The following is a 23673-nucleotide window of genomic DNA, read 5'->3' on the forward strand; positions in this document are numbered from 1 at the left end:
TTTTGAAGTCACTTATCTATGAATTCAGCAAATTGCCATTACTTAGATCAAACACTTCTCCAGCACACATGAGGATCTAGAAAAACTGCTACATACCTTCTACTCTGCCTCTTCACAGAGTAAAACAGGTTACAGTCAATGCCACAGAAACTGGTAGTGTACTTTTAACAAGCTTTCCCTTCCAGTGGCCTTCACCCCTCACTCTTAAGGTCTCGATTTAAACACATGACTAACAATGGATACACTGAGCTCTGAATTTAGTAGAGATTAAACACCAAAACTGATGAGGTTAAAAAATTCTTCAGCGGTTCTAAGTATGATTTTAATATGAGAAAAGAACTTGCCCTTTCTTACCATTATGCTTTTAAACATTTGTTTTTCAACTAGTTTTTAGTTGAATGTACATTAGTGAAGTTAAGGCCAAACATGTCTTGCTTACAAGCAACCATGCAAAAGTTTTAGCAGTTATTTTTCCCAACATATTTCCTCATGTCCCGCGAGGGAACTATTTTAAGGTAGAAAGAGGAGTTAAAACAGCCCTTTACTGTATTCTGAGTCAAAACAAATTGCAACAGGTTTTCAGATACCAATGTTCCAGCCTAAACACACTATGTGCTGAGGATGGGTTCATGTTGTCCAGCAAGCCATGACAAATTCTAGAGGGTAAAACAAGGTTTATTTGTTATGCTACCACTGCTGTTCCTAACCCAGCAGAGGCAAACATTCCGCCCCCCCACCCCCCCCCCAAACCAACACACTTGTGTTCTTATACCAGACACATGAAGTGCTAAAGTTTTACTGGTCCTATACAAATTCCACTGTAAAGCTAATTATCAGATGCATGCAATAAGCATACTCACACATCAAACTATATTCAGCATTAATCTGTTGAACTATGGACTTTATTCCCTTCCCACCACCAAAAAAAAAGCTTTGTTAGACAAGACAGTTGTATTGAATTCACTTCCTTTTATTGCAGTGACATCCCCCAGTACAAAGTTTTAACTGCAATAATTACGTTAAAACATTAGAAAAGCATTTGTGTGACAGTTACAGTACAGTGTCAAATCTTACATCTTCAAACCAAGTGGGCCATGACCCACTGAACGCTCAAATCCTTTAAATTATTTTCAGTTATTTTTAAATATGCAATGTCAGAAAAAGCATATAAAAAGAATGTATGTAAAAGGAAATCTAAATACAGTGAGCAAATAAATAATTGATTTTTGCCAGCTATTACTATCTTTCTAAACCCATACCAAGGAACCTAATCTACAGAAGGTATGAATTGCCATGTGTAAGCGATTTCATTTTCCACGTAATTAATGATGATTGGAACATAAGTAAATTTGGCGTCAAAATCAAAGCAGAAGTTGGAGTGACTGCCGATAACTGATATCTGTTGCAGATAATTACCATTAACTGTTCAAATTCTAGTGAGCAAATGATCTTGAAAAACTTGGCCTCCTGCCCAGCATTAGTGAACTCCTGAGAGTGCATGTGAAAAGCATCCTATCTTATTTTGCAGACATTACCTTAACTATCCCCATATGCATATTTAGATATATTTCATATAATTTTATACACATATATGCATGTACACACACACACTTCATTTGGTTTCTGTGTTGTGTTACAGATCACAAGCAATGGTTTCGTGAATGGGCAAATAAACGCCTTAAATAAGTGTACCTGTGCACGTTTGTTTTTTAAGATAGCAGCACTAAGTCCATGCCATACTGTCCATCTGTTCAAAAGAATGTTTCCCACAAACCAACAAGAAACATGGCAATGATTTCATATGCACAATGTGACAACCTCATCTCCTAAAAAAACACTGTAAAACCTGTGATAGATATGTTGGTAAATTTGATCCAAACCTGGAAGGAAACACCACTTTTACTGCAAACTGTCTTTTTCTTACAATGTTTATGATAACAAGCTGGGTTCATGCTGGCATCAGTTATCTCACACTTAGCAGCAAGACATGCATGTTTGTTTTTCTTAAGTTTTTCAAAGTGAAATGATTCAATAGTCTCAAATCCAAATGACAGAAACAAAAAACCAAACCAAACAAACAAAAAAGACTTTTTGCAGTTTACCAAGAACTTGACAACAGTGTATACTGCACAGTGTAGAATATTTTCATCTTTAATCACAAGTTGAAGCTCTACCTTGCCACACAATGATTATGCTTTGTCCTTCAAAAGGAACAGTTACATTTCAATTTGATCCTGCATTTAGCAAAACAAACAAAAAAAAACCACAAAACACCTTTTCTGTGCATCCTTAAATGAAAGTCACTCACCCACTGGTAAACTGATCCAGTAGCATGTCCAATAATAATATCAAAAACCTGTGAAATGTTTTTAGGCAATCCTTTCTATCCAAAATATATTAGGAATTTAAAAAACAGTTCACATTACTAACCTTTATATAAAGGCTCAAGTGAAATTTCTTTTGCAGGTGTTCATAGTAGACTAAATTATGAAGTTTTCAAAATATACAATGAAAGGGCACACAAGACTGGCAGTTTTTTTAGTGAACATAGAAAATGTATAAAGTAAGATGTATGGAATAGATCAAAATAGCTGGACAATCAAACCTGAGTATTATTTAATAAGACTAAATGTATTTTCTGACAACTGAACAAATTGACCTAAAACATCTCCCCTAATAACTAGTGGTCCTTTTAACCATTTGTTGAAAAATGCGAGAGAACTGCAGCTTTTACATTTCATATTGGATAGCACAATTCCACATAGTGTTTACTGTTTTCTGTTAGATAGCATCACATTGCTTCTATTATCCCCATTCAAGCCTTAAGTTGAGTTTTGTTTCAAAAATAAGCTGAAAGTGACACTAAAACGTAACAGGCCAACAACTAGGACAGGTCTTTTAATTTTCTTCTAATTTGTGGTTAAGATAAAAAGCCTCAGCCAGCAAGATGAATTTCATTTTGTAGTAGAGCTAAGACTGACCAGTATTCTCTGCCAAAGTAGCTAATTTTAGTTCTCTGTCTCAAACTAGTGCCCAAGTAGTACACAATTGTCAAATTTGAGAAAAGGATGCTCTCTGCAAATAACATTAGTTTTATTTTCACAGTTACAAAACTTAGTAGAATGAAGTCTTGACAATAACATCAGGGATTTGCTTTAGTTCAGCTGACCTGCCCCAATTCTCACCTTTAAATCTAACAGATATAATAATAAAAAAACCTAAAAACTTTCTGACGATAGAAAACATACAGTGCTAAGAACTAATAGCTCAATGGAAGACTGAAAAGCAGCATTGATTTTTATTGTAATATGGAAGAGACTAGAAACTAAAGGAAGTCTGATCTAAACTCTTAGTTGAAGGCAGATTTTGACATTCTATATAAATTTAAAAAATAGGATGTATGGGTGAGATTTGGTTAATTTCAGAAGGCACCTCAAGGCTAAAAGGCTTTTATAAATCTATAATCCTTTCATTGATCAAAAATACAACATTTTATTGCTGCTACTCAAATAGCAAACAAAAAAGCTTGTCTTGTTCTTCAGTCTAAGAAGGAATCCTCCCCCATTAAAGCAAGATTAAATTACAGAAAATATAGAATAAAACTGAAGATGTCACAACTTTAGAAATACAGTGACTTTCCTTGTGTGCTTTCAAGTCAGTGAAATAGTAAAAGAAGAGTCACTTTTTGCCTTTGTGATGTTAATGAACTACAGATCACGTCAGTCACTCTCCCCTGGTCACTGAAGTACCATTTCATCACAGCTGAGCCATGTGCAGTACTCTTAGGAATAGAAGGTGAGAACACTCTGATGATTCCCACGAACAAGAAGAATTGGTGGCAGATCTTTAGAGAGGGCTTCTAACCAGGCCATGTACAGTGCACTAGAAACTGCACCTTTTCGTGCAACCGGCAAACTCCTGCAATTCACAAGGAAAATAATGTTCAACAATCAGAAAAACATGGTATAGTACAAGTCCGAGCATAATAAATATGAAACTATGATTCTGCAAAGAAGTCAAATTTGGTCAAATTTCTTAACCTTTTTAATTTATTATTTTTCCTTCAGAATTCAGTCAATGAGTTGAGATTTTGCATCTCAAGCATCACAGGCCTTAATACCTATTTACCCCTCACTTTTGGTCTGTTACCACCATTTTCTATTCAGGCAGCTTCATGAACAACTGAAGAGTCTCTTGAAAGACTCTTTCAAGATTTTAAAATACAGCAGTAAGAAACCTACAATCCACATCCTGTTTGTTTACAGCAAAAGCAATTCCATGAAAATCTGTGACCAGGATAATTATCCAACTCCATCATGAGAGATCTCCTAGAAAAACAGACTGAAAGAAAGAACTGTGAAAAAAAGGGAACAGGTGGCATTCAGGAGGCATGTGCGAATCCTGAACTGCACAGCAAATGTGGAGGTGATCAACTAAAACAGCACATCAAAAGCACATAACTCCACAGGAAATTTTTTCATTAGTATAGCAGTTCCATGCTTCTAATAAATAAATACAGTCAGCATTGAAATCTCCTTGAGTATTTCTACACTTCAGTGACGAGGCACACGGTAGTTCCTGATCTCTATTTACATCTTTGTATATTTCAAATTACAATTCCATATTGACACAAATTGAAGTAACTTACTTACATGACAATTATGTTAGCTGTACTTGAATGTTCTTTCAGCAACTCATTTAGCCTAATCTGTCGGTAAGTCTGTAAATAAAATGAAACTTGTTAGGAAGATATTTTATTTAAAAACTTTATTTATTCAAGAAAAATGAAAAACAATTATAATCAATTGGTATAAGTATTTTATAAAAAGCATATATTTTCACCTCAGTGTGGGAACTTTTCCCCTTTCCAAAAAAAAAGGAAAGAAAAAGGCTGGGAAAATACAATACCACCATCCTCCATAGCTCCTGGAAGTGAAGTCCCTTATCTCAGGATCATAGAATGGTTTGCATTGGAAATGACCTTAAAAAGATCCTCTAGTTCCAACACCCCTCCTGCACATCCTCAAAGAAGTTGTAAAAATCCAAACAGGAAAAAAGATAAGGGTGGAATAAACTCAGGACCATCTTGAAGAGCTTCAGATCAATGCAACTTTACCTAATCTTTCTTTAGGTATGTGTCTGTATCTGTATCCTATTATAGATGACATTTATTGTTCTCCCCCATAGAAGCACTTGAGAAGAAGCACTTCTGATGTCTCTGTAGTGCATGAAGGCTTGGAAAAAGATATCAAACCTTTAACTGCTCCTTTACATCACAATTAGATGTGTTGTGTTGCTTGGTTTTGGTTTCTGGTGGAGTTTTTCAAAAATAGCCAAGCAAAAAACGTTAGTTTGGTCAAAAGGAAAAAGAAAAAAAAAAGAAGGAAGCAAACGCCTGAATACAAACTATATTATTCTAAACTAACTGCTGAAATACTGAAGGGAAAAGTTTGGCCCCTGCTCATACTCAAGTGCAAAGCTTCTTTTTTCTTTTGTGAACCATCTAAATGGTTTTAGATGTTGCTTTCATCAGCCACACATAAAAACAGCTACAAGAGAGAATAACAAGAATGAACTCATCAATATCACTCCCACAAATACAGTAGGAGAAAAAAGGGTATCTAAGATAACGCTCTAAAGAAAACAGTACCTTTGTTTTGTAAAGCTCAAGTTCATTATCTGTTATCCTCCATGGTTCATCCTCCTTCATTTTATCTGCAACTTCTTGCTCTTTATCATCCTCATGAAGTCGGAAGGGCTCTATCATTTCCTCAAAAGCTGCAATGCTTGAAGGATTAAGTGAATAGACATATTAAAACTGATGTGAGTCTGTATGTCAGCAATTACTTTCGTGGTGTCAGAAACTAATATTACTATATAAAAATAATATTACTATATAAAAACTGAAGTTTTTTTCTCTGCCTGGTGCAGTTAGAACATCAGATCAGCTGTTTGCATTACAAAGACACTGTAATTCAGCAAACAGTCTGGGGCAGCTGTAGGAGCTTTCACTGTTCATTACCCAATTGAAGTTCTACCGAGTTCAAAAAACAACCCCCACCTCAACTTTTCCTAGAGTTTCACTCTAGTTTTGAAAGCTGAAGAGTACTACCCTTAGAAAACAGCCAGTAACTAACAGCAGCTTCTTCCAAACTAAATTTGAAAGAGGGGGAATTTACACATCACACTGAAAAAAACCCAGCTATCAAGTCTCATGCTATTGCCATTACAATTTTGGCTTTGGTATTTTTATTTTTCTTCTTTTTAGTCTTTCCAGTACAGCCCAAGAGCCACATTCAAATGCAAAAAACCAGACACCTTATTTAGTCTTCCTGTTGCACTTGTTAGAGTAAGAACATTCTGAATTCACTAGAAAACCTTCTGAAGATCAAAGAGGCATTAAATACCTAGTAGCAAGAACAACTCTCATTACCCTACTTTTCTACTCACATTTCCTCCAGGAAATGCCCACATTACTACTAATACAATTTTTTATCTATCCTTGGTAGTTTTTACTGTAGTTGACACAATGACTTCACCTTAACCAAAAGGAAGAAAACAAATTTCATCTGCTACATTTTGGCTGGACAAAAAGGAGAATTACTAACAATTTTATACTAAACATCACAGCAACTGTTAAAAATAAATCTTCCTGCACTTGGTTTTCAGCTTCTATTAGTGCCAAATGGTATCTCAGAAAGGTTTTGGATATATTATGGGGAATGTATTCACACAGAGAAGAAAAAAATGCTCTCAGAAGAAATAACTCAGATCACTTCTATAAAATAGAACTATTTCCATGTAATTCTACCACTTCAAGTCTGATGCACAAACAGGCGCTACCTCAAAGTTTACATCTTTCACAGTGGCAGAATCCTGAGAGCAAAGACACCAGTGTGTTGTAAGTACTATAATGTTTTAGTTGCTTGATGTATTCTATATAATGAAGAAAAGGTGATTAAAAAGCAGGGTATAAAAGAATGTGTATTAGTATTTAGCATTTGCCTGACTTGTAAAACAACCCTTCCCAATTTGCATGGCATGTCAAGTCTTTCAGATACGTGCATATCCATGTAAAAGACATTTTTACAACTTCAGCATACTCAAGAAGAATTGAAAGGGAAGGAGGATAGTTTTTTAAATTGTACACATTCTGTTACAAATTTTTACTGAAAGTCATCTACAAGTAATATTTTTTGAACTTGAAATGGAGAAGTATCAGATCTACGATCAGTCCTGTGTAAATTAAAAGTCCAAGCAATTTAAAAAAAAAGGAAAAACAAACAAAAAAACCCCCAAACCCAAACCAACAATGAAACCAAACCAAACCCAAAAAAACCAAATCCCAAACAAAAACCTACCAACCAAAAAAACCCACATAAGGCTGTATTTCAAGACCGAGCTTTGTTGCATTAAACTAGGATTCCAAATAAGATTCAGACCACTTCAGTTTTTGTGAGCATTCCTCTCTGTAAACAAGACTGCTCCAGACATCATGGATTTTTTTCCTCTGTATTTGTCTCAGTTCAGTATTACAGTCAAAGGCCCACAGATCTAAAAATATCCAGATTTCTATATTCTTGGAGGTTATTAATTAATTTCCTCCATTTCTGTCAAACGATGAATGTCACAGGAATTAGCTGTGCCATAAATGCTATGTAGAAAAGAATGACGTGTTCTAAATTAATGAAACACATCATAAATTCAAATAACAAACACAATGTGGTTTTTCGAGACTTACTTTTCTTTCTTTGGCTTAGTATTAATATCCCCAAGAACCATAATATCTGAGAAGTCTATCCGAAACTTGCTCAGCAAAGTAGCCATCCTGTATCAGAAAAACAAGCCTTTATAGATTATCATATTTTTAATTATTTCACAGGGTAAATAGTAGATGTTTGGTAATAAAAACATTGGTCTAAGAAATGAAACAAAAAAAAAGGCATCTTAAATGTAAGGAGGGGGAATCAACAGAACTGACATATGATTATAAATCAACACCATGCTTTTGGAAAAAACTCAAAACAGTTTTATGATTTTAAATAAGACAAACTCAGAAAATATTTGAAAAAGAAAATGTTAGCACCAGACAGTACTGCGGAAAACTTAGTTTGAGGTATCTCACCCAAAACCACCTGGGGGAGACGAAACCTTTTCTGGATCAAGGGAATATAGAATATGATAACACCTCAACCAAAGAACAACTGAAATAAAGCTACTAAGGAAGAGATAGTAATCCAACGAGTAAAATGCTCTTGGATGCATGTAGCATTCAAGTAACATGCACTTGAATTTTTAAGGGAAACTTACGCTCTTCTGTCATGATCAATCCTGTTTATTTTCCCACCAATGAACACTCTGATCTTACAGTCTTTCCACTTCTTCTTGGTTGTGATAAGATACGGAATCAACAGTGTCAAACCTGTGTTTAGATCAGAATTTGAGACTGATTGAGAAAACAGCATCTTGTTAAACAGTACAGATTTTATATCAACTGACTGAAAGGTATCTATTGACAATTAATGCAAAATCACTTCAATGATTTTTTTAATCAAGTTTTTTAAACTATAAAGTACATTACCTCCATCATCAAAGAGCCACCAGACATCAATATTGCTTTTGCCTTGTTTCTTCTGAAACTGAGAACTGGCATCAAGAAGTCTTTGGTCAGTCATATTTAAAGGAGAAGATGAGCTCTTTGAATCTGGAAAAAATTATGATAACACCCTGTTTTTGAACTGTTTTGCCTAATCACCTTGAAATTCATCAAATATAACTTCTTAATATTTTGTGGTACCTATAATTTTGAATAAAAATTGTTCCCCCCACCCCCACCCCCCAATTCCAGATTTTCATTGACTGGATATAAACTGAGCTATCTGTACTTAAGGAGCCTAACTCACAATTTCAACAGATGAACTAGTTTAGCAGGCATCTGACAAATAAAGGATGTGTGAGATCTTTATATTGACATTTGCCTGGACAATTTAACTAACCTTGCTTCAGAGCATTAGGCTACGCACTGTTTTCACCTGTTGTAAATAACGAAACTTCCCTCAAATAGGTAGATAACTAATTTTACAAGTAAATACCACATCCTAAGCACTTATTTTCCTTAAATCTGATGTTCCTTAAGCATGTGGTGAAAATAAAAGCTACTTATGCCCATTGGAATCCTGTCTTCTACAAATACCTTTTTGCAAGTACAAGACTCTAAAGCACAATACAGACTGTTCTGCATAACAAAATTATTTGATTTGCTGAGAAGAAAACAATAATGGCATTTTCAATTAGAACAATACAGGTTGATTTTGTTTTTCAGTATAGGAAAAAACCCTAACCTCTTTCTCTTAATTAGAATCTCAGACTGAACAAGAGCCAAGAGTTTGACTTCATCTCTGTCCTTATTTTATTAGGAATTTTTAAATTTAGAGCACATCTGTGACTGATTCACATTAAATACTACTTTACTGCATACTGGACTTCTTCCAAACTGCCATCTTGTGCTTCAAGATGTAATCTCACTTTCCATTATTAAAACACAAAAGCTTCTAGCTGCTGAAATCATGAAGAAAATATCAAAACAGTGAGATGAGTTGTAGTTAAGGCAAAAATACCTAATTTAACTCAGAAGAAGTCTGAAATAAACCAAGAAGTAAAAACTGCTTAGTTCGTCTCTCAAATTGCTATGATTTGAACAACTACTTCAGGTTATTTCAGATGTCCACCTCACTCAAAAAGCTCCTGAACACATTTCAAATATTGCTTAAAAACAAAAGGGTTGTTTTTTTTTTTTTTAAATTCCAACATTTATGCACAATCCTTTCTTAGTAGCAACTTGTTCTGGGAATTTCCATAATGCTGCTTTTTTTTTTTCATAGCCTAATCCCGAAAGATGAAGCCCATTTTAAAGCAGATCTGAAGTAACAAATTAACACTGCATGGTTGATATTTTCCTCTCCAGTACTAAGGTGTAGAAAGAAGTACAAAAGGAAAACTGAAATTAACAATGTGAAAGAATGATTTAACACAAAAAGGTGGAAAATGCCTGCCTTTTTTTAACAGTGGTTGTGCTGAAGTCTTTCCATCCTCGTCCTCCTCTGGAAGGTTTTTAAAGATACAAAATAAAAATGTTAATTTCCTTTGTGATATTAATGAAAACAATACAAATGTATATATAAAAAAATTAGAAAATAAGATGTAGAATGAAGTGGATTTTCACACAAAGGAAAGCACACAAATGCAGTCTACCAAATCCTGAGATTCATTTGTACTTTAAAAAACACTCTACTCCCATTGCTCACTTAACTATTAGGTTTTTGCTTTGTAAGAGAAGAGGAAAGTTGGTTATTGTCAAAGTATCTTGGATGATCTGTGTTTCTGCTAACATGCACAGAATATTTTAGTCCAGGATGAAAAAGCCTTCAGAAATTTAGCAGCCTTCCAATCACATGTGGGGCACAATTCTCAAGCCCTTTTTAATGCCTGTCAAACTCAAGAACAAAGAAAATCCCATTGTAGGTAATTGTCTACCACCTGTTTTATTTAGGGGACTAGAATCAAAAGATTTATTTCACATACAGGTAAGCTCTAAACCTAATTACTTAAATGATTAGACATCAACATCTAGAAAAGCATGACACACTTCTGTTTCACAGATACAAAGATCCCATAAATAACCCCTTAGTAAAGGGAGAGAGGAACTGAAGAGGGAATGAGAGAGAAAGAGTGAGAACTCAAGTTTCACTACTAACTAGCAAGTTACCTTTACGTGGAGTGGGAGTTCTTTCACTAGATGATGGAGCAAAAGCTATAGAAGTGTCTGTCTCAGACTTCTTGCTATAATCCACTTTTACTATGACATCCTTGGTGCATGGAGATTTTTCTTGGGATGACAGTAACTCTTCTTTGAAAAAGCAGAGAAACATACTATAAACCACTTAATTGTTTCAAATGGTATCAACAGAGGTACGTGACTACAGTGTGCTGGTTCACAATTAATTAAACTCTACAGGAACTGCTATGCTTTGGCAAAGAGGGGGGGAAAAACCAGCACAAAAGTCTTGTATGAACTGCTTCACAGTACAAGGAGGTTCCTCCTTTGAGCAGAGCTGTAATTCTTTGCTACTTCCCCACATTGTGGTTATTGAATGCACTCCCACAAGCTAAACATAATAAAGCAGAGCTAGTTAACGCTGTGGAAGCACAACTAGGAGGAAAAAAATTAGTGTTTTCCATTTCCACTCCAACTCCAAAAGGAAGGTAAGCCTTAGACAAGGCACAGACCAAGTATGTCTCACAGCCAAATCTTTTTTTCCAGATTTGGCTTCTGTGGAGCTACTTGGCAGCTGTCAGAGTTAAAGCAAACTCACAGTCCTCAGTGGGCACTAAGATTCTTCCGATACCTCTGTGTTACACTCCCAGTTTTCTCAGCAGTGTTGTTTTCACAATTTGTCATCTCTCATACTCCTCTGCCCTCCTGCATGCAGTGACAGGCTCGCTCTCTCCAAATTCTAAGACATTCACATGTTTCCAGTGAAGGAGCAACCCTCCCCTCTTTCAGGAGAGTGCCCCTCCTACATAATTTGTGTCACGAGGATTCCTCCTCACTGCAGCAGCTCTGTATAGAGCAAGCTACAAACAAATTACACATTATCAACTCAGCAGACAGTTGTCACCAAAGCTCAAAGGCTTCCTTCATTATTGTGCTTGATGCTGAATTAAAATGATACCATTCAGCTTAAGAACACTACCCACAAAGCACAACCATGCCTTCTACAAGGAAAACAGAAGACCTTTCCAAATTTGAGACAGACTACTCAAAAGCTCTAAACTAGTGTGTGTAGAAGTTGGCATCCCACACCAGACTCACGATACTCTTGCATCATAGATAATTTGTTGTGATTTTCACAATTTCTACGCTTGAGTCCCAGATACTTGATACCAACTTATCTTTAATTTGTTCCAGTAAAATAGTAAATCTTTGGGAAACAACTATATACAGCTTACAAATACAGAAAGCTGAAACACAAAAAACCAAGATCTGTTCTTATTTTACAGTTCTGACTTGCTAATTTCAGTGAATTTTATTCCATAAGAAGGGTGGGGGTTTTTTTAATAATTTTTCCTTTAGTATTTTTAGAAAGCAATATTAAAAGGGAATTAGAACAGCTATTCACCAGATAGAAAAAAATAAGTCTTACCTTGGCCCTGAAGATGAGAAATGTCCAGGCCCTCCTGTAGGCGAATGACAACCACACCATACTGAACATCAAAGGCATCACTAAACAAAAGGGACAAAACCAAATTATTTTACAGCTTTTTCCTTTCCAAAGGACCTACCTTATGCACCCTCCTTGAATAAATTCCAGTGATTAAACACTGCCATTGGAAGTCCCAATTAATAAATGTGCATTACAATTTCAGTTTTGATTCCAAAACATTAACTGTATCAGTAAACTGAACAGCAAATCCTGAAAAGCGATGTCTAAAGAGGATACCTGTTCCCTCTTCTCCTTCTCCCATCTATGTAAAAAGTGATTACACGAAAGCAACATGAACAGGACAGTCAAGTTCTGCACAGATAAGATACACTAAGAAAACTGTATTTTTATCTCCCTCAATCAACAAAGAGATTTACTTTGTGTAGATCCTGAACTGAGAACTAAAACATTCTGACATCTTTTCAAAACATTTGGAGTATTAAAAACATCTATGATGTTGTAATTTAGAATCAAATTATCTATAGGTAAGCTATAGTGCTCCTAGTTCCATTACATCTGATGAGGTAGGAACTCACTCCATTCAAAAACAGAGGGAAAACTTCATTATTGTAAAAACAACCAGAGAGCCTGAATAAATTGGTAAATAAAACTGTAGTAAAATTAGTAACAATTTCCTCCCCTCCAAGATACAAGATATGAAAAACACGAACTTAACGATATCATAGTTTGCATTAACCACTAATCATCCTTAACATATAAATACCTCATTAATTACAAACAACCATAAATCAGAGAACTCCCTCCCATATCCTTTCCACAGACAGAAATTTCTCAAGATTTCACTCAATAAACACTTCTTTTTGGAAACACTAAGACTCGATTAGAAATGTTTGAAGTATCAATATATTCTATAGTAAGTGCAAGAAGAATTGGAGTTGATTTAAGAGGAAAACGTTTTGTGCATTAGTGAACATTTTAATTTAATTGTTCAATGTGCTAGATTTATACAGATTAGATGTGTTTCTGTTCTGTGGTTCAGAAATTTTTAATTTTCCAGAAATATGCTTAACCTACAGTTATTACCTCCTGAGGTTTCTTTAGGGATGTGGAGAACCACATGACTTGGTGGTTGAGAACCACATGACTTGACAGATCTTCCAGCAAAAGCCATCCCGAAACAAAATAGGAAACAAAGAAAAACTAAGAACTAACTGATGTGTTTACTTATTTTTCACTTCATTTGGTGCCCCTGCTTTTCTCTTAAGGACCTGGGTGTGACTTTTTTCCCCCTTTTCTAATTTCTGCCTGTAAACTCCCATCCTCTCTTTCTTTTAGAAGGGCAGTAAACAAGAAATATAAAGCACAAATGAAGAGGGTGAAGCGGCACTTGCGCTCAACAAAAAAATCTCTGTGTAAGTGAAACAAGGAGGTTTTTTCCTTAAGTGTTTGTGCAGCACAAGTTATTTGTATCTTTCAGCCAGAACTGGTCTGCTTTTCAGTGCTGTCAAATTACACTGGGATTTCTTTTTGTACCTCCTTTATGGCTACTATATTATCTTAGGGGTCGTGCTGTGTTTTGTAATCTACTAAAGACTTATTAGTTTCCACATCAGGAAAAAAACAAGGTATTGAAGACTGCCAAATCAGTCATATGGAAAATCTATACCTGTAGAAGACTCTGTGCAACTAAGATCTTGACTTACTACTAAACATACTGAAATGGAACACAGGACCTACGGCTTCACATTTTCTACTTACTGGAACAAGTTGATATAGGTTTCAACCTCTCTCATATCACCTTGCCTCCAGTTTTTCTTAAATCCAACAACAAGGGTGTTAGGTCTCATTCTACCCAGACCAGCAGCCTAAGAGGAACAAAAGGTATATTCTAAAATAATATGTTATTGAAACAACTAAAGGTTCTATTATTCTCTTAAGCAGAAAACAAAGTACTTTTCATCAAGGCTATCAGATAATATTGCAACGGAACATATTTCAAAGAATAAAGCCACTTCAAATTTTGATGTGTATCTTCACCACTTTAAAACAAAAATTGAAAGAGATGTACCTGCATTAAATATTGTCCTCCATCCCTCAAGTCCTCTGCATGCACTGGTGCATAGAAAGCTTTCATCTTGTTTTTAATTAGCCATCGCTGATACCTAGCCAAATCAGTCGTCAATTCCTTCATGGCTTGTCTCCGAGGACCCTTTCAAAATAAGGAAATAATAAGAGAAGAGTGAACAACAATTAGGAATATGAGTAGTGGGAGTAAAAAAGCCCCCCCACCCCACCTTTTTTTTTTTAATTCCACTGCTACAATACAAGTCAGACTCTGAGGACCTCAAAAAAAGTTTGCACCCTACCAAAACCACCCAAAACCCACAAAATACCAGGCATTATCAGCAGCAAAGGCTGAAAAATGTTATCATCTTTAGGAAGAGGGTTGCTCAAGCTTTAACAAACTTGTCCCTGCAGAGCACAACACTTTTCCCCAGAGGGTGGCACAAGCTTGTCCTCCAAAGCATATCTGGGAATATCTGTTTCAAGTTGTACAAGTGTGCATGTGTACCAATCCTAATCAGAAAGCCTTTGTCACAGTAGTGTCACTTCTGCAGTTTTATCTTGCAGCCAAAGTCATTTCCTCTTTAAATACTTCTTTTATTATTACTTCCATCAGGATGAATCTTTTGTGTTCCTCCTGGACATCAAAATGCAGAATACAGGACAAGGTATAACCAAGAACACAGCAGCCCAGTTTTTGCAAAAGGACACAGACTCTGAGCAAATATTCAGAGTTAGTGAAGAATGAGGTAGTGTCACCCTTCCTGCAGGAAAGCCATTTTAAATAGAGATAGGATACTTCTCCCAAATAATATCTAATCAGAATTGCCTTCCTACAAGGATGACACCACCTTATTCTTTTCAGTACAGCCCTATTCTTTTCAAGGGGGATATTCCATCTATGATATCTTACTTCCCTATTACTCAGTTTCTGTCCTTTCACACTCATTGAAATATAAAGTTCGTATAGACAGAAACTGGAAGTTTTTGAAGACAAAATATGTATGTACTGTGGATTGCATTAACTCAGTTTGCTCTTATCTGTTCATCAGATCAGAAGCAAGTTATATTTAGTAAGCGTAGTATATTCAAACCCGTTGTACAGTATTTAAAATTACAGAATCATAGAATGGTTATAGTTAGAAGTGACCTGCAACCCCCCTTCCATGGGCAGAGACGCCTTTCACTATCCCAGGTTGCTCCAAGCCCCTTCCAACCTGGCCTTGGACACTCCCAGGGATGGGGCAGCCACAAGCTTCTCTGGGCAACCTCTGCCAGGGCCTCACCACGCTCTGAATAAATAATTTCTTCCTAACATATAATCTAAACCTGCCCTTTCAAAAAACATTGCGCTTTGTCCTGACACCCACCTGCCTGTATAAAATGTCCCTCTCCCTCCTTTTTATAAGCCCCCTTTTGGTACTGGACAGTGCCTCTAAGGTCTTCCCAGAGCTTCTCTTCTCCAGGCTGCACAACCCCAGTTCTCTCAGCCTGTCTTTGTAGGAGAGCTGGCCCAGTTCTCTGAACATCTTCATGGCCCTCCTTTAGACTCCTTCTAACAGGTCCATGTCTTTCTTGTGCTGAGGTGACATATGTCAGTTATATTTACACTTGCCTAAATGTTCTCAGTGATGTGACAAAGTCTGGCCTGAAGATATGAAGCTAAACTACACAATCCCAACATGCTAATGTTCATCAGAGACGCCATGGCCTCTCTGTAGCTAGCTCAAGTTCTGTTAAAGATCACAGTGTGACAGCCACCCTACATCTCAGCTAACACAACTGAGCATGATTCTGAGGAGTAATTACTTGAAGTTTACTTCCTTCTCACCACCATGAAACCACCCTATAAGTATGCCATAAAAGACACTTTAGGTAGTAAGATCTGTTAAAATTATGTCCTTGCAGAACCACCCTCACAACATACCCCAGCGCAAAAACATCCACGTTTCACATTCTGATTAAAAAAAACCAGAGATACTTAGTGAAATAGTAAGGGCTGGACAGAAAGGAAACAGGAAATACCTGTTCACATTACTGTTGCAGCTGCCAATGAAATGAACCTGATAATTGAAGAAATAAAAAACCTACTTGGGAGGTTAAGAGCAATTTTTAACTACTAGCTAAATTGCTATTGACTTCCCTGCTCAAGAAGGTTTATTTTCTCTCAGGCTTTGTAAGAGCTCTACATAGTAATCAGTCTCTCTGAAATAGTCAAATTGAGAGGAAATTTAGCTCTGTACTGCAGATTCAAAGCATGAGACAGTACATGAGACTGTATGATGCAGAAACAGAAAGAGGCCCAGGCTGTAATCCCGTATTAACTTTATTCCTAGAAAGGTTCTTCAGCATTTAGATGTCAAATGATCTAAAGTACTAACTTTGGGAAAAAAACCAAACCCCCTATATTTAAACAAAAAAGAGAAACAAAAAGCAAACAGGTTAAAAAAACCCAAAACCAAACCCCAAACTAGACAGAAAAAAAAAACTCAACAAGGTAATTTTGAAGTAAAGACAGAATACACTTACCATATGCACATGGCCACAGATCATCAAGCCCACATTCTTGGTGAAAGCATGGACAAGGTGAAGCAAAGCTGGACGTGCATTTGGAGCTCCTGTCATAATTAAGCACTGAGGTCTAGAATTATGAAGAGATGGGGGGGAAAAATGGGAATTAATCTGGAGTTCTGGAGCATTTCTATATACAGAAATATTTCTTCTAAATATTAGCCATAACAACATAATCATCACTGAAAATGATCTACTATTACAAGACTAGGTTAAATTGAGTAAAGATCAATTGTTCCAGAACTGTCAGTGGATCTATGACTAATTGGATAAAAATTTAGTATTCCCATTAAATCTAAAAATTTATGCATTTAAGAAGTTCAAGAACAGATTTTAGATAAGACTAGGTCAGAGGGATGAATTTCCTCCCCCATTTTAAGTTCCATCCCTTCGCATTTTCTAGCTTAGATTCTTCTGTGTCCAACGAAAAAACTGGAATCATATGCTCCTTTTAAAATTACTATCATTCAGAAGGCAGAACCAAACTACTGCAAGTAAGTTATTAAAGACTACTTTCTCATCAATTTTAAAAGATGATGTGTCTAGACTTCAGAATTCATTTCAGGTGAAAATTTTCCATATCATAAGAATCACCTAAAGTAATCTGTCTCAACCTCTGTAGCAGCTCCAGTTCATTTTTGATGTTAGAATCATAGAACGGAATCAGAGTTACTTAGGTTGGAAAAGACCCTTAAGATTATTGAGTCCAACCATAAACTTAACACTACTAAATCCACCACTAAACCTTGTGTTCCTGCCAGGTTCTTCATAACCTCAGAGAATGTCATGTGTATTAAGAATCTCTCCCTTAACTAATTTCTTATTAAATTCTGCCCCAAGAATGCAAAGATAGAGATTTGCTAGACTAATTGCCAAGATTATAAATCCTGTGCTGGGCAAAGGCAGCATGTGGGAGGTAATGACAGGTCCATAGAATATCCAGCTTAGGAAATACACAACACTTGACTGGGTATGGCCTTGAGCAACCTGGTGTAACAACAGAGTTTGCAACTGGACCTATGGTGAGTCAGTTGAGTTGGGGACTGGAGGAGACCAGATGGAAAAGTCGCATTCAAGGGAAAATGATTCGTCTCAATCTATAATTCCACTTCTTTGGATGGATTAGTTTAAATCAATACTTTCTGTTAAATTTATTTGAAGCATCTTTCTTCTACAACAGCTTATCCCAGATAAGTGGCATAATTACTAATAGGACAGAAAACCGCCTCTTTGAGTAGGACCTTTCCTGGGGAGCCATGCTGATAGACAACAAATCAGTTCTGTTCCTCAGCTTCGTGAAAAACACCCATTGAGCCTGTTTGCCATTACTGAACTGCAATGAGGGATTTCTGAAGTGAAACAGATGGTGTTGAGTACAACATCCACAGATACATATCTTCGGGATTTAAGGTTACATCAGATTCATCCCAAGTGAAGTGAATGCTTGTTAGCACTTTGGAGCATATCTTCCAACTCAAAGAGGAACACAAATCACAGTTCATGATGCAGACCACAAGGCATCTAACAGTAAGCAGGCATCATCCACAGCCTTACTTCTGAAGTGCAAACTCTAACCACAAACAAAATGCTCACACAAGTATGTTCAGGGGATGTCCACAGTGAGAAATTCGAAGCTGATATAAATCACAGGAGACGAACATGTACACGACAGACTAAATGTTAATGGTTAATGACTCAGACAACTGGCCATTTGCAAAAGCAGCAGATGCTTTGCTGAGGATGTGCAAAGTAACAGCCCAGGCACAGTGAAGGAGAGGATGACCATGACAAACCAACTTTTGTTTGGCAACAAGCTGGGTTTTGAGCCAGACCAGGAAAGAGTTCAATAAGAAACAGATCCTGTGAGACGGGACAGTGCTTTTTATTATGGCAATGTCCTCCCTTACACAACTGGCTCAGGTGTAAAAATTCCCCTGCAAGGAGATACTGAGACATTCAAACCTAGGCCTGAAGGTGTTCATCCCCTCTGATAGGGCAAAACTGGCTAAAACATGCTGATGTGAGAGGCAGCTGCCATCTTAGAAGGTGTCCTAAACCATCAAAGACTCACAAAGAGCCCCCAGACTCATTTCTGGGGCTTTCCACCAGGGGACTGCACATGATCCACAGTGTTGCAACAGTGCTGAACTCCCCACTCAGCAGAAGTACGCGGGTGTTCCCACCTGAACCTAAACAGTCATTAACCCAATGAACTTTGTGTCTTGTGGGCTTTCCCCAGCCCTGACAAACCAAGACTGTGACCATCAGACATCAAAATTGCAACAATGACACTTGTCACTTGATTCATGAGTGGTGATATCTTTCTACTCTTATCCTTTCTTTCTCCTAACTTCTCAAAATATATTGTAAACCAGCCTAAAAATTCCAGTCAATGCCTTAGTAAGTGCCTTCTTGTGTCCAGGTAAGTTAAAGTTGGCTAAGTTTAAGCTTGCTAAGTTACAGTCTGTAAAGTGCTTTACTTTGTCTGGATGTTGTTTTAAAATCTGCCAAGTACCTTTTTCAACCTTAATGTTCTAAAGTTTGCAAGTGAAAGTTTGTTATTGAACCTTCTGAGGATTTTGTTGTTTTTCCCGTGCATGGCCTAGAGTGAATCAAACAACCTGCCGAACAGGATAGGGTGTAACAGTGCATTTAACAGAAGCCACAACAGCAAACATTGTGACAGTGCTCTACTGAACACTGAATTTCCTATTTTTAATATTAACTAAAGTTACCTGAAATTCTTCACATGATCTTCCACTCCTGAGAGCCGGATAGAATGCTGAAGTGCATTCAAGTAAGTCAAAGCTTGCGTAGAGGATCCCCAGTTCACATCTGTTGAAAAATTTGAAGTTCCAATATATTATTTATACATAAAACTACATAATCACAACATGAATGTTGCATACCAACTGAAAACAAGAAATTCAAGCTATACCTCTATACATTCTACACAATACTAGTCAACAAACCCTACAGCTAAACAGGTAACTCTATTAAAGATAACTTCAGAAAAAACACTGTGTTATTTTATATCACAGCAAAGAAAAAAGTAATTTCAAAGCATTTCCTACATAGTCAAGATATTTGCAGTGACAAACTGCTAGATTAAATAAATCCTTTTAGATTATTATTTTTATGAGGAAAAGAAAGATCCCACTATCCTCTCTTTTTGTTCCAATACACATCTCTGATGGCTACAATGAATTATCACAGAGTCAAAGAATATCCCACAAGGATCATAGAGTCTAACCCTTTTCATCCAAGTACTTATAGATATTCACAGACCCAGATGTAGAGTTTTCCTCATTTCCAACTTCAGAAACACCTTTTTGCTCAGTTTTGCTCCATCTTGAATTTACGACATACAGAGCTCTTAGAAGCACTAATAAATCGCTCATAGCACTACGAATGGTTTACAGAAAAAGCATCCACCACTCAAATCCCTTTTCAGTTAAGAACGGCAGAGAAGCATCCTCTCTCACTTCCCATCAAGATATCACATTCTTTCCTAGTGCCTTTTTTGCTGCAACCTGAGCTCTTTCCATATCACCCTTTTCCTCAAATTTTTATTCAGATACATATATCTAAGTGAAAGGCACATATCTTCATAATTTGGGAGGAGGGGAAACAGCACTGACTACACAGGCATAATTACATTTCTTTACAACTAAAAAGCCTGAAACAGAAATTTGAACTAGTTGCCCAAACAGAAAGAAATTGTTGGGTGTCTTCTCCCCACAAAGGCCACCACTTTTTCCCTTCTGCAATCCTCTTTCCCACTCCCCACAACCAAAAGAAGTCCCTATACATACCTGGTTTCTTGTAAGTGACATAAATGTAAAGCCCAAGGACTATGACATATGTTAGAAGTGCTGCCCACCAATTAATGACAAACATTACAATGCAGCAGAGAATAGCTCCAACAAGAGAAATCCACATATTGTAGTATTTGAAAGCAGGGCGCCAACCTAGTAAAAATATGATTTGGAGGACAGAAAAGAAGGGGAAAATTAGTTTTATCACTACTCCAAGAGAAGGAATCACTATCTGTTTTTCCCTTCCCTAGTGTTCTGCATCACATTTCATGTGAATGTGTTGTTTTCAGTGATGTACAAAATACAGATTGGCACATTTATGCTTTCAATTATCCAACACCTTTCAAATGAATTTGCATCTTTCTTAGACAGATATGTAAATGCTCCTAATTTTGCCCTCTAAAAGCATAGCTCCAAAGGAAAGTTCGAAGATGCTTGTGCCAGTATGTCTATTAAATCAGGCCACAGAAACCTTTTACAATGGCTTGTCTGACAACTGGTTTTTGCAGTAAAAGGCAGTATAACATGAATCATCAGCTCATGACTCAGTCTCCTATATACTACTAATTGCTTTTAGTTGTGCATTTTTACTATTTTCACATAGTTGTAAATTTTCACCACGTGAAAAGGACAGATATATCCAAGTAGAACTTGAGTATGTCAAAGTACTGGACTGTCACCATTTTACAGCCTTATTTGCCTCAAGTTTATCCCAAATCAAGTAAATACACGTGCACACATACACGCCCACAAACACATCCAAGATTAACAAGTGTATTAAACACAGAACTGTTGTGTAAACTGTGGAAAAAAAATTCTCCAACTACCTTTCAGTTTGGTAACTTAAGAAGCTTTTAAGGGTGTTATTTCCATACAAATGCATGTGGACTAGGTATGATATACATCTGTTGTGCAAGTACCGGGTTTTGGCTTATTCCTATAAATTAACCAACCTCCCACTTCCACAGACTACAAAAATGTGGCAATACCACCCGCAATTCCTGTTTCTTCTGGACTGGAAGATGGAATATATTAAGAGAAATGCAAAGACAACAAAAGGGTGGTTTGCCAACACCAAATACTGAATAAGTAAGAAAGTTTTCTTCAGGAGTTTCTGAATAGACTCTGAATTATCTTGTGTTCCCTCAGCAAAGGTGACAAAATTAGTAGCTCCCAAGCTCTACCAAGTTCTCAAAATTTCAGAAGACCCAGGTACATAACATATTACTCTTTTAATTCAAATGTGCCATGAGAATCAAGTATGTTTTCAGTAATTAAAGTAAACCTTTATTTATATTAATACTTTTAAAATTACATTTATGCATAAAGGAATTGCAGGTTAAACTCCCACTCCCAAAATGTAGTTCCTACCTGGAGATTTTGCAAGAGAAGCATGGAATACAGAGAAGTTAATCAAGGCATATGAGGCCAAGAAGAAATTAGAAATAATTGGAGCAATGACATTCAGTTCAGCTGCAAAATGAAAAACAAAGCAGGCTGTTATCAAGAAATCATCCAACGGCTTTGTAGACTATAAAGTAAAAATTCTGCTACAAACCATGTTACTTTCTAATATACTCTCAGGAGATGCAGTTTAGTGCACCAATACACTGGGTTCTGAAGAACTCCAGCAGAAATAGATAGAGCACTAATACATCTGCAGTACATCTCCAGGTCAATTCCCAAACAGCAAAGAACAAGACACTTCTACCTTTTAGACTTAACTACAGTGAATAGCAACAGCTGACAAAGTTACTGTGAGCAATATGATAAATATGTTCATCTGCCTGCATTTTAAACTGAAAGTTGTATCAATGGTACCAGTACAGAGCATTATTACACACCAACATCATTACAACAGCGATGCCTAAATCCTTTTTAGCGAGAGGGAAGAACCTGATGCCCTCCTTTCCTTGAGGCAGCACGGGACAAAACATTTATATGTGTACTCTCACCATCAAAAAACCCCCAAAATACAGAATGTGCCATGCTAGCCTACAAGTTTCTACTTGTTGCAATTAAGCTTCTGTCAACATGGTCAGTAGGAACCTCATGGGTATACCTCTGCCTTAAGCAGACTTGGAGGAAAGATGAAAGAGCAAACTGGGAAAAGAAGTTCAAAAGCACTGGCACAGAACTCATGGGTGGACACAGCACAACTAGTTTGCCATCTACATAGAACACATTAATTCTACCTAAACTCATCTTTATCTTTAGAAACAGCAGCATCAGCACTCATCTCTATTATCTGTAACTTACTATAAAAACACATTTTAGAAAATATTGCTCAGGCAAGTTTGTCCTTTACAGAAGCTTTTATAATTATTAAAAATCTGAAATAAACTTTCATATTTACAAGATGTAACATCTCTCTACTCAAGCAAAAGCTGTATTTTTATTGACTGATAGTAACTGAAGACAGATATCTGCAGTTATTAAGAAAGGTGCAGTATTCCTACAGTTAAAATTTACTGCAGTTCTAGACAGAGTTATATCTAGAAGATAGGAAAAATTAATCCTCCAAATAAACAGATTTAGAATGCTAGCTCAGAATTAAGCTTTGCATTAGATCCCTGTCATGAAGTCACAATTTGGACTTGAATGCTTTCTAAAGGACAAAACGGTACTGAGATTTATTACAATTTCCAACTAACCAATTAGTATGAATCCAAGAGCAATTAAAAATGTTAAAATATATCCTCTCAGTGGTTCATTGTTCTTCCCATAGCCTTTAGCAAACATCTGAAATCCTGGGTAAATGCTGTCTTTGCACAAAGCCTAAGAAAAAAAAATAAAATCACAAGTCAGTATGCATTTTGTTCAAAATGTTTCCCTACTAATCCATCTTCCATTACAAATTACCTTCCTGATCAAAGGTTTATAACCATCATGTACTAATTCTATTTTCAATTGTTGTTCCATCTTGACATTTTGCATTTCCAACATATCCTTCAGTAATGTCTATTTATACGAATAGCAGCTCTGCTCTCCTGTAA

At 36.5% G+C, this 23673-nt stretch overlaps 1 protein-coding gene across 3 annotated transcripts in view; it reads right to left on the minus strand.

Annotated features, from left to right (window-relative positions):
* Positions 1 to 949: 949 nt before the first annotated feature.
* The window catches only part of SLC12A2 (solute carrier family 12 member 2), a 60007-nt gene continuing 37283 nt past the window's right edge, over positions 950 to 23673 (minus strand). The window contains exons 12-27 of one of the 3 annotated variants that reach the window (XM_032674913.1): positions 23332 to 23455; positions 22049 to 22150; positions 20675 to 20830; positions 19595 to 19694; positions 16818 to 16929; positions 14293 to 14433; positions 13983 to 14089; positions 12204 to 12283; positions 10766 to 10906; positions 10053 to 10100; positions 8582 to 8704; positions 8311 to 8422; positions 7742 to 7828; positions 5651 to 5786; positions 4653 to 4720; positions 950 to 3918 (exon numbers count right to left, since the gene is read on the minus strand). In XM_032674913.1, coding sequence (XP_032530804.1) covers positions 3783 to 3918; positions 4653 to 4720; positions 5651 to 5786; positions 7742 to 7828; positions 8311 to 8422; positions 8582 to 8704; positions 10053 to 10100; positions 10766 to 10906; positions 12204 to 12283; positions 13983 to 14089; positions 14293 to 14433; positions 16818 to 16929; positions 19595 to 19694; positions 20675 to 20830; positions 22049 to 22150; positions 23332 to 23455 — 1773 coding nt within the window. In that variant the 3' untranslated portion in view covers positions 950 to 3782. The remainder of the gene's footprint in view (positions 3919 to 4652; positions 4721 to 5650; positions 5787 to 7741; positions 7829 to 8310; positions 8423 to 8581; positions 8705 to 10052; positions 10101 to 10765; positions 10907 to 12203; positions 12284 to 13982; positions 14090 to 14292; positions 14434 to 16817; positions 16930 to 19594; positions 19695 to 20674; positions 20831 to 22048; positions 22151 to 23331; positions 23456 to 23673) is intronic. The other 2 variants (XM_032674911.1, XM_032674912.1) reach the window with 2 other exon arrangements.

The sequence above is a fragment of the Chiroxiphia lanceolata genome, chromosome Z (genome assembly GCF_009829145.1).
Source record: "Chiroxiphia lanceolata isolate bChiLan1 chromosome Z, bChiLan1.pri, whole genome shotgun sequence".
NCBI classification, from domain to species: domain Eukaryota; kingdom Metazoa; phylum Chordata; class Aves; order Passeriformes; family Pipridae; genus Chiroxiphia; species Chiroxiphia lanceolata.